This window comes from Polypterus senegalus, chromosome 13 (genome assembly GCF_016835505.1).
Source record: "Polypterus senegalus isolate Bchr_013 chromosome 13, ASM1683550v1, whole genome shotgun sequence".
Classification (NCBI taxonomy): Eukaryota; Metazoa; Chordata; class Cladistia; order Polypteriformes; family Polypteridae; genus Polypterus; species Polypterus senegalus.
Genome location: NC_053166.1, coordinates 151,509,073 through 151,521,290, shown reverse-complemented (window position 1 = coordinate 151,521,290; position 12,218 = coordinate 151,509,073). Strand labels below are relative to the sequence as shown.

At 37.6% G+C, this 12,218-nt stretch overlaps 1 protein-coding gene across 4 annotated transcripts in view; it reads left to right on the top strand.

Annotated features, from left to right (window-relative positions):
- LOC120541898 (CREB-binding protein-like) overlaps positions 1-11,058 on the top strand; it is a 72,595-nt gene extending 61,537 nt beyond the window's left edge. For 3 of the 4 annotated variants that reach the window (XM_039773855.1, XM_039773854.1, XM_039773853.1), the window contains 3 exons: positions 3,161-3,311; positions 10,156-10,302; positions 10,941-11,058. In XM_039773855.1, the coding sequence (XP_039629789.1) occupies positions 3,161-3,311; positions 10,156-10,302; positions 10,941-11,058 (416 nt within the window). Of the gene's footprint in view, positions 1-3,160; positions 3,312-5,527; positions 5,611-10,155; positions 10,303-10,940 lie in introns of those variants that run through there. The other variant, XM_039773856.1, reaches the window with a different exon arrangement.
- The last annotated feature ends 1,160 nt before the right edge of the window (positions 11,059-12,218 follow it).

Genomic DNA, 12,218 nt, shown 5'->3' with positions numbered 1-12,218 from the left:
GTATGTATGTTATCATCCAGTTGACACTCTGAACCAGCCAACTCTGTTTAATTTCAAAAGCAACAGGGGCGCAATGGTGCTCAAACATAAAGAATTCTGGCAGTCACCTCCAGTTGACCCTCTGGTAGTCATTCCGAGTGTCGACTGGATGATAACATGTATACAAGACCATAAGATCACACCCTACCAAGAAGGGGGTGGGTTAGGGTTGATTTCACCCTACAGTATTTTTAATTGCCTATTAAGAAACGTGTACCAAGTGTACCGAGCTTCTTATTGTCTAGCTATGTAACATACTTTTATTTCATGCTTTTCTAGTAATACTAAAATTAATAGTTTAATAAACTTCTGTTTCACACTGCAGTGGAATAAATCTGAAAAAAATTGGAGTCATATAGTACTTACTGATAAGCAAATGAAATTGCAAACTGTTTAAATGATATTTGAGTATATCTTCCCATACCATTCTCTTCAAATAAGGCAGCAAAATTGTCTGATTAAATTTGGTTCCTTTTTAAAAAAAAAAAGAGTGCTTTAATTGCCTCAAGAAATTCCTCAATCACATGGATCTTTGCTTCTGCTACTATGAAATGCCACCTTTTTTGGCTTCCTAATACCACTCAGGCAAATTTAATTTTGAACAGCTTCTCTGGGGTTGTCACCATAGAAGGTTCCGCCAACCTTTTGTCTTCCTTGTAGCAGCCTCCTTGTTGCTGTTGTCTTAAACATTCAGACTCTGAATCCCTGACCTCCAGTAAAGGTAGTGAAAAGGGATGTTAAGCGGTCCCTCCTCCTACATTCATATTACCCACTTTGGTCTTCCATGTCTGTCCAGCAAGCACTTTATTCATGTGTGACTGCACACCATCATTTGGAGGATAACCACAAAGCGCCTCTCTTCATCTAATGGTCTATATAACATATGGATACACTTTTGAGCACCAAATGCAGAGAAGAGTTTTTTGATGCATGCACACGTTCACTGCCAGTGTTTTCCTCTCTGCAACTCATTTTCATTGAGGTATTCAAAACATCATATGGAAAAGCTCTCAAGTCTGCAGATTTTGTGGGACAAATGTACAGTGAGGGAGACACCTCACTTGTTCAGGAGGTTTAGGTCCATAGCCTACTAGTCTGTACAACTCAACCTTTCATGTGAGTTATAATTCTTTTCCCGCTAGAATTTTAACAGTCCAAGCCCTAAGAACCAATTTCCATTACCAAGGTCAAGTATATGGATTTGTACCACTCTTGGCTGTCATCTGAATGTCATTACATACACTGTGTGCACAATTATTAGGCAAGTGAGTATTTTGACCATATCATCATTTTTAATGCGTATATTCCAACTCCAAGCTGTATTAACTTGAATGCTTATTGATTTTAAGCACATCAGGTGATGTGTATTTGTGTAATGAGGGAGGGTGTGGCCTAAGGTGATCAACACCCTATATCAAGGTGTGCAGAATTATTAGGCAGCTAGTTTTCCTCAGGCAAAATGGGCCAAAAAAGAGATTTAACTGACTCTGAAAAGTCAAAAATTGTAAAAAGTCTTTCAGAGGGATGCAGCACTTTTGGAATTGCTAAGATATTGGTGTGTGATCACAGAACCATCAAACATTTTGTTGCAAATAGTCAACAGGGTCGCAAGAAACGTGTTGAGAACAAAAGACGCAAATTAGCTGCCAAAGATTTGAGAAGAATCAAACGTGAAGCTACCAGGAACCCATTATCCTCCAGTACTTTCATATTCCAGAGCTGCAACCTACCTGGAGTGCCCAGAAGTACAAGGTGTTCAGTGCTCAAAGACATGGCCAAGGTAAGGAGGGCTGAAACCCAACCACCACTGAACAAGAAACATAAGTTGAAACGTCAAAACTGGGCCAAGAAATATCTGAAGACAGATTTTTTTCAAAGGTTTTATGGACCGATGAGATGAGAGTGACTCTTGATGGACCAGATGGATGGACCTGTGGATCAGTAATGGGCACAGAGCTCCACTCCAACGTGGAGGTGGGGTACTGGTATGAGCTGGTATTTTTAAAGATGAGCTAGTTGGACCTTTTTGCATTGAAGATGAACTCAAAATCAACTCCCAAACCTACTGCCAGTTTTTCAAGACACTTTCTTCAAACAGTGATACAGGAAAAGACCATGATTTTTATGTAGGCCAATGCTCCATCACTTGCATCGAAGTTCTCCACTGCGTGGCCAGCCAGTAAAGGCCTTAAAGATGAAGGAATAATGACATGGCCCCTTCCTCATCTGACCTAAACCCTATCGAGAACTTGTGGGCACTTCTTGAACGCTAGATTTACGGGGGAGAAAAACAATACACCTCTCTGAAGAGTGTCTGGGAGGCTGTAGTCACTGCTCCACAAAAAGCTGATCGTCAACAGATCAAGAAACTGACAGACTCCATGAATGGAAAGGCTTATGACTGTTATTGGAAAGAAGGGTGGCTATATTGGTCATTGATTGATTGATTTATTTTTTTTGAAATGTCAGAGATGTTTATTTGTAAATTTTGAGGTGTTTGTTTATTATTCTCACTATAACAGATGAAAATAAACAAGTGAGATGGGAAAATTTTCGTTTTTCCTTTAGTTGCATAATAAATCTGCACACTAATAGTTGCCTAATAATTGTGCGCACATATGTATTCCCCTGATGATGTTCACACTCACATTTCCGTTGTGAAACATTCAGGTTTCAGGTTTATTAACATTTTGGATTGACTGATAGCACTGTGTTTGTTCCATATTAAAATTAATCCTCAAAAATACAACTTGCCTAATAATTCTGCACTCCCTGTATAACCCTCCTCCTTTTTCTTTGTGAGGAGGTGAGCCTTCATGTCAGCTTCACATATCTTTTTTGGGGGTATTCTTAATCAAGCTACTCAGTCACAGGGCTGACAAAGCAAATGCCACTTCACAGCCCCACTTTTAAAATGTATCCCAGTATCCCTGTTCTGGACAAGGTGTTTTAATTTAGTCAGAATATTTATGAAGGAAAATTATGTATTGTTCTTGTTTTTTTAAAAAAATTCTAGGAGTGGTAAAAGCCATGTGCTCTTATATTTAAAAGAAAATGGGTGGGGTTAAAGTATCTGTGTATTTTAAATATTTTAATATTTCTCTTTTGTCTGATTTTAAAGGGTTACAGTCAACAAGACTTGGAATGTACATTGAAGATAGAGTCAATAAATTTCTAAAAAGGCAAAACCATCCTGAAGCTGGAGAGGTGTTTGTGAGAGTGGTTGCAAGCTCAGATAAAACCGCTGAAGTGAAACCGGGAATGAAAGCCAGGTTGGTCTTTTTATCTTTTATACCTTGCTTTTGTGTTCTGGGTGCGGTGGAATGAACTTCTGTATTTTTGGCTTGATTTTAAAGATGCCATTCTGCCACTAATGTGCAACATAACATTGTGTCCAAGCTATAGCATTGTTTATTTTAAATTAAAGTATCAGTAATAAATGTTACTGCTACTCTAGGTTTGTATTCTTTATTAGGCAATGATTTACCAGTTTTCCTTTTGCCCCCTATTTTTGTTTAACAATGTTTGGGCAAACCAAAATGACCAGGAGATTCTCTTTAATAAAAATACACTCACTTAGTTTTTAAACATCTTTTTCAAAAATGAGGCAGGTGGATACATATCTGATTGCAACCCTGTAAGTTTCTTTCATAGATAAATTAAAATGCCAAAGCAGAATGTAATTTGAACACCAGTACCGAAATCAGTACCAAAATACATATAAAATACCTAGAGATACTTGCACAATATTGAATGCTGTGACATTTTGGTAGAATATTATTGGGGGGGGATTACCAGTCTAGATATGATGGCGTCTGAAGATACTCCTTCAGACTCCTTCTACTTCTGTCTAACCCATCAGATATGCTCAGGGCATATTTTAATTACATGACAAACCTACCTTAGTTGTTACCTCAATTCTGAGAAACAGTAGTTTTACTCCAAGGTCTTCCCATATTGCTAAGATGCTAAACCCTGGCCAAGAATCTCAATCACATTGTCCAGCCAAATATTGTGTATACAGTTGCATTCCACATCACATGATCCAAAGATATTTTAGGAATGCAGAATTACACCGTATTTTAAAGTTGTCCTACCTAATAAAGTAAACACTGATGGTTGGTTTATTTTATTTAGGGTAATATTTAGAAATCTGAAACTATCAATCATTTCTTACCAGTATGGATTGAACTTTTGCATTCCTGGTCTTAAAGTTCATGAACACTGAGGATTGACTGAAGATATGAAAAATAAGAATGTGACTGTAAAATTTGAAAAGTATTATTTTGCATTGTCTGACTTCTACTAAATGTATGCTCTCTCTCATTCTTTCATTAGCATTAAAATATCTTTCTTATGTAGCCCCATTGCAGTTAGCGTCCTTGGGTTGCTGCTGTACTTTCAAGTATCTCTGCTGGAAGGATCTGATAATGTCAGAATGAAATTAAAACTAATGTACCCTCCTGTAAGATACAATTCCTTCTTCCTTCGAGCTGAGGTTACATTCTGAAATGTCTTATTTTATAAAGTTCAGTCTCTATTGTTTATTTCTCTGGACACGGTGTGAGAAAATGCCACAGAACATTTCAAAAAATAATCCCGCCTTTAGTTAATATCCTATGATCATGGCCCTTCTGAGCAGAAGTACTGCAGCAGCTGAGACACCATGACAGAGGCAGTCAAAGTTAAGCTGAAGTATGGTCTTCAAACGTTTCCAACTTTAGGAAACACCTTGGTTTTTTCATGTTCTGATGTACAGTTGTTGGAAATGTATACTTCTGCACTCCTGCTTCAAAAATGACACTGACCGAAAGTTTAAATGAATCTGTTTGAATCAGAAGCATTAATACTGAAATTATATACTATGTCATTATGTCCACTTTCATTTCTGTGCTACTGTCCTGACAGGAGTAAACTAGTCACCTGTTGATAGTCAAGAACATCCGCCATTGCTGTGTTTTTTAACTATCTTTGGTGGTAAATTGGACAGACAGCCATCTACTTTTGCCAGCCAGCAGACGTGTCAGCTACAAATGTCATTATACAAGACATTTTTCTGAATAAACAAAAATATATTTCTCAGAATACATGGCAAACTAAGTTTATACAGTTAAAATTGTTTTAGAGAAAACAGTTTCTGAATGTTGTGTGTTCTTTTATTTTGGTATGTTTGCATATTAACAATTTACTTTGCCATTTGTAGAATAGTCGATACAGCATCAAAGACGATTGTATTTTATACATATTGTAAAATATTTTTATATACTACACTCAAACAAATATAAAATCGATTCTCACATAACTGTTCACTCGATTCTCACATAACTGTTCACTCAGTCCATTCCCTACTGTGTCGGAGAAAGAAAATGATGACTTGCACATAATGAAAAGTGAAATAGTGAAATATCATGGCTGAAATATATAAGCATATCCAAATTTTAAAAGTGGGACTGCGCCATGATTTTTATTGTGTATTTTTATCTCATAGGGATCTACCCAAGTGCCAAAATTTAATTCAGAGTGTACCAAGCAGTCCCCAAGATGGAATGAAAGAAAAATAATAATAAAAGGGTAAGCATACAAAAAGAGCAGGCTTCCCAGAATCGCTGGCATTGCTATTACAGCCAATGCCACAAAAATTTTCCTTAACGCGTGCGTCCTTTTCTACGTTTCCAATATTCCACATCAGCCTTAGTGAAAAGGAGTAGGAAAATTTAATTAATAACCTGAAAGACATCTAGTTTTTTTTTTTTCGATTATTCTTGCCACCAGCTGAATGCACTAGAATGTCTCGGGTCTGTTTTTATTATATGTGGCAGATGAAATGTGGTTGGACTAGAAATAGAAAATTGGTATAGATGTAATGATATTATTGGCTTTGAGTTTTTTTTTTTGTTTTTGTTTTTTTTATTTTTGCCTTTAATTTCTCTATCTTTTAAACAAACTTTAATTTTAAAAAGAAGCATGTAATGGAGAGAGGGGAACCAACACTATTACAAGGTAAATTTCCTTGGTTACAACAATATGTTAAAAAGATTTTGTAGTTTGGCACCAGTGAGGGCAAGATTAGAAAGAAATCAGTGAATTTACCACTGTGTGATGGTATTTAGTTTATTCTTGTATATTGTTTCTGATGTCTTTTTGATTTCAATCTTGAATAGTCATGAATAAATGCCACACTCGGAAGCATATTCACAAAGGGTATATTTAAAGGTTACTGGATAAACTAGAACTTGCAAGCCAGTTTGCCACTTCCAAGACCCTTTTTCCTGTTTTATTTTTAGAAAAATGCTTCATTACCTATTAACTAATTAATAGTTCCCCTTTATGTCTATAGTAAAACTCTGTTAAGACATTCCACAGTTGTCCAGAGAGGCAAAAGTCAACATATGTTTCAGAAAAGGAAAGCTGTTATTCACCTAAAGAATGAAAGTTTGTCTTACCAGGTAATTATTAAAAAAAGATTTTCTGGGCACTGTAGCATATATTGTTAAAAGACATCAAGAACTCTAGTCAAAAAAGGTCTAGCAAGTGCATAAGGGTCTCTGGCTTGACATAACAGAAGAAATTCTGCTGCATATATCAAAGTACATTTGAATGAGAATGATCATAAAATAGTGTCCACTTAGACGAACCAGTAAAGACCTCCAGAAGGAGGAACTACTAATGAGTGCTGTAGTAGCTGAGTTGCATGCATTAGTACTAGACTACATTAAATAAATGCTTTTTATTAGTACTTTACAGTGTCTTGTAATTTAGCCTTTTTATGCTGCTGATTTTAGTTTAAGTAAAGGAAAATGGTATAAATTGTCCTATTTGTTAGCTGTCTGGTTTTGGAGGGGTCTGACTAATTCTAGTTACATTTTTTTTTAATATCAATGTAAAATTGTTGGCTGCTTCAGACCATAATAGAGAGCATGTCTGTAGCTTTGGCAATAAATTATAATGTCAATTTAATGTATAGGTAAAACAGGCATGAAGATGTTTATAATGTAACGGAAATGCAGAGTATGTATTTGTTCACTCTGTGCCTACAGAACAACACTCACATATTTCCCTTCCCTTTTGCATTTTTTCTAGATATGTCACCCTTTTTACTTTTACAGTTAATTCACCCCAGACAGCAGGAAAAGTGTGATTTGGGTGTGTGTCCCTTCTGGTATTTGACTCACTTGTGTTGTTTATTGGTTCAGCTGTTTGGATAGTGAAAGAAGAAAATGTACAAGTTGGAGTAACACTCTCAAAATAAATTTGAAACCGTATTCTAATTTGGTAGTCGAAGATAAAAATGTTCTGTTAAAATAAGATGAGTTTGCAAATTTGGCAGTGCTTTTGATGGGAGTTTGGAAATTAAATTTTTTTTTTTCTTTAACTACAGTGATCCCCAGCCTATCGCAGAAGTTGTGTTCCAGACCCATCAGTGATAGGTGAACATCTGCGATATAGAAAGAGCATATAAATAAATACTTTTTTTTTATAGTTTAAGCCTTAAAATACCCCTCCCACATACTTTAAACACATGTAAACTTATTAAAACACACTTTGTAAACACATGATATGTGGATGTCGGGCTAAGGATATGAGTAATATCTCTCTATTATTAAAAAAAAAAATCTTGGCAGGGAGACCAGGGAGATGAGATGTGATCTTCTCGGAGGACAATTTCACATCCTTTGAGAGACATTTTAATGTCACACATCACAAGGCAGTGAGACAGAAGGACAGCTGCTGTACAGGTTTTTAAATGATCGGCGCGCAGAGCGACAAGCAGAACAGGCATCTTGGCAGAAGCAGCACAAAGCCAGTAGCTGACCTGTCCGCATCTCCTTAGTGTGCGTTCAGCCCCCACCCACCCAAAGTGGCAGGAGCGTAGTGCGCCTCCTAAGGGGTTGAGCGAAGCAATCAAGACCAGATCATCTCGGAGAGACACTTTTGACGACACGCGAGACTAGACATTACAACCTTAGAAGCAAAACCTGTGAGACTGTGACTTTTGCACGTCACTCCCTACTTGCGAACAATTTAAAACAAGTTCACGAACATCTAACCTCGCAGTTGTTTGAATGCTTTTGACAGACACGCTTCAGGTGCTCCCAGCTCTTAAAACAATGACAAGCAGAACATGCAGCTTGCCAGCAGCAGTAGATGATCCGAGCGCTTCTCCTTAGCTGCGTTCAGCCCTCACCCCCCTCCTCCTCCTTCAGAACGCAAAGTGGCAAAAGGACAGCTGCTGTACAGGCTTTTACAGGATTGACGCAAAGCGCCATAAGCAGAATACACAGCTGGCCAGCAGCAGCAGCAAGACAGCAACTGAACTGATTGCATCTCTTTATGGTGCGCTCAGACACCCCCTTCACAACGGGAGCGGGAGAGATGCGAAGTGGCGGGAGCGTAGCGCGCCTCCAGGCGGGGTTGGGTGAAGCGATCGAGACCAGATCATCTCGGAGAGACACTTTGACGATTACAAACTTAGGAAGCAAAACCCGTGAGACGGTGACTTTTGCACATCTCGCCCTACGTAGAGTTTAAAACAAGTTCACAGACATCTAACCTAGCAGTTGTTGGAATTCTTTTGGCAGACACACATATGCTCTTAGCTCTTAAAACAACAACAAGCGGCAAGCACAACACGCAGCTCACCAGCTGCAGCAAGCCAGCAGATGATCTGAGCGCTTCTCCTTAGCATGCGTTCACTATAATAAAAGATAAGAAATTCCCCAAGCTATATTCAGGCATGTATTCTTGTACCCAAATTGAATAGTTCTGGAGTGATGTGCCTCTGTTGTTTTGTCAAAGTAGGGGTCTGTGGACCCATTAACTTAATAAACAAATCACTTGTCTAATTCAAACTTGCCACAGTTTATTGTCACCGTAAAATGTTAAAGGCCCGTTAGGTGTTTTTTTGTATTTACTGTTAAAATTCTAGGTTATGTTTATGGCATCATAATATACTGTAAACTGTTCTAAAAAATTTTGTTTGAATATGTTTAAATTTGTTCAGAGCTTTACAAATTAATTAATTCAAATATTGATGTGTCCTTCATATTACAGAAGCTGACAAACATAACTTCTTAAAAATGGTCACTGAAATATTGATATACAATATAGTGCAGTTCTTGTGTATTCATAGCCTATTATGCATGTTTAAGGCATGGGGTGGAATCAGTTTTGATTTTAATTTCTAGTTAAGGGGTTCTGAAGTGGAACTGTTCCATGGGGTGGTTTTTTAAACTGTGTACCATTTTTGTTTTGTCTTGTTTTGGAATGAAAAGCAGAACACAAGTACCAGCTTTTTGTACTTTCCAATCAAAAACAGATGTTCATTCCCATTACATAAATTAGGTATTATACAGTATATCATCCATCCATCCATTTTCCAACCCGCTGTATCCGAACACAGGGTCACCGGGGGTCTGCCCCCAATCTTCAGCTGATCTTGCTTTTCTAAAATTGCTATCTGTCAGAAAGTGTTTATGCATAGCAGTTAAATCAACTCTAAAATGTGAAAGCAGAGCCCAATTTATTCACAAGTTCATATACTCCCTAGTTTATATTATTATAAGAATATGTACAAGTCCCTTTTCCTGTAACATACGTTTGATCTTGTATTAAAATAATAATAATAAAGGCAAAAGCACCTGCAAGTGCACTTCTTGCCAACAGTGACAGTATTTATTAGCTCATATGTTGGTTTGCTTTACTTGAGAAAAAGATAACATAATAAATTTTCTACTGTGTGCCGTCATACAATATCTGTAGCCTTAGCAGCTTTGCCTCATTCTTTCAGATTACTAAGAACAATATTTTTGTTAATGGCTCTTATGTATGTTTGTTGGATTTACAGCTTTTGCAACATGGTCGACAACACCTCGGGCTTATAATTTTAGTTATTAAGTTATAGCCATTGGAATGCAGGTTTGAAATTCACTAAGGTTTTACGTCTAATAATTATGCATCTTGTGTAGAAATATATTGTTTCCTTATTGAATATTCATAAACTTTTTCAATTTAATTGTTTACTGAGTAACTCATGGAATTTTACTCTTGTGCCATTTTTATGTTGACATCAATCATGTGATTGTGTGCAGTTACGGATAAATGTATTCCTTCCTACAGGTTTGTTGATACAGGTGGGATGGCCAGCAGCTTTCCATACAGAACCAAAGCACTTTTTGCTTTTGAAGAAATGAATGGGGTGGATGTGTGTTTCTTTGGAATGCATGTACAGGAATATGGCTCAGAATGCCCCTTCCCTAATACCAGGTATGCTCAAAAGTTACAGTTTGCCAGGCCTTTATGGTTAATCCAGTCATAACAGAGTTTAATTTTAGCTGCTTAAGAAATTGAGTTTTGATGTTATTTGTAAAATGAGTGCTGATAAAAGTGAGAAGAGAAGCTGAGTAGCTTGTGTTAATTTATCATTGAGAACTGTTCTAGGCTAATGTCAAAATACCACCCTTACTCTTTAATTGGGGTTAACGAAGCTAGTACAGCCTAGCCAGGTAGGTTACAGTACGTCAGCTAATCTAATAAGTGATTTTCAGTAATTTACATAATACTATGTATTAGTCACATAGTACATCTGTTTTACCTTTATTTATTTTAGCCAGTAAATGAATCTAGTCCATGGGGTGAAAGTATATACCAGTATCATCTGGCTCAGAGCAGGAACCATATCTGGATGAAACACCAGTCCACTGGAGTGTCCATTTACACAAACCACCAGTTAATCTCCAGTTAACCTAAAGTGTACATTCTTGGGGTTTAAGGAAGAAAATGGCAGTACCTTTAGTAAAACCCACCATACAAGGGGATAATGTTCAGTAACCAACAGCATACATCCTTTGTTTTTTTTTTTACAGTGAATAAATTAATTTACAGAATTCTTTGTTCTCCTCCAGGCGTGTTTATATATCATACCTTGACAGCATTCATTTCTTTAAGCCTTGTTGTTTGCGAACAGCAGTCTATCATGAAATACTAATTGGATATTTGGAATATGTGAAGAAACTTGGGTGAGTAGTGTTTTGTTTTAAAAGCAATATTAGTATATGAATGTTTTTTATTTACAGTACCTGACAAAAGTCTTGTCGCTTGTGTACAAATTGACCTGGTGCCGCTAAAATATATTTCTAATCAAGATTTTGTTACAAGAAATGGGTCATTTCAATCCCATCAGCTTTTGTAATGTTTCAGTGCAAAACGAAACTGACAAAAAGTATTTGAATATTCACAGCTTGGTAAAGCCCATTGAGTCAATTTTTGGCAAGACGTAAGTGTTGTCGCCTTGTCATATGAGCTTCACCTGTGACTAATAATGGATCAATTAGGTCTCAGGTGTGTATAAAAAGAACCCCAGTACACTAGACCTTCACATTAACTGCAACTAGACCTCTGCAAACATGCCTAAGATTCACCCTGAGACTAAAGTGTTGATTATCAAGAGGCTGAAGACCAAATCCACTGCTGATGTGGCAAACACCTTCAATGTGTCTCAGCGTCAAGTTCAGAGGATAAAAAAAGATTTGAAGAGACTGGAGACGTTTTTGACAAGCCCAGGTCAGGAAGACCCCACAAGACAACTGCTCAAGAGGACCGTTTGTTGGCTCGAAAATCTAAGGCCAGCCCATTTTCCACTGCAGCAGAGCTTCACGAGACCTGGTCACCTGAAGTTCCTGTGTCAACCAGAACAGTTTGTCGGATTCTGTCTCGAAATGGCCTCCATAGTCGAATCAGTGCCCATGAGCCAGCACTAAACAAAAGACAATTGAAAAACCGTGTGGCATTTGCCAAGGCCCACAGCCTGCTAAAAGGATGGGCGCTGGAAAAGTGGCAGAAGGTGGATTTTTCAGATGAATCTTCTGTTGAATTACACCACAGTCACCACAAATGTTGCAGGAGACCTATTGGAACCCGCATGGAGCCAAGATTTACCCAGAAAACAGTGAAGTTTGGTGGAGGCAAAATCATGGTCTGGGGTTACATCCAGTATGGGGGTATGCGAAGGATCTGCAGGGTGGAAGGCAACATCAATAGTCTAAAATACCAAGAAATCTTAGCTACCTCTTATATTGCCAACCATAAAAAAGGCCAAATTCTGCAGGAGGATGGTGCTCCATTGCATACTTACATCTCCACATCAAAGTTCCTTAAAGCGAAGAAGATCAAGATGCTCCAGG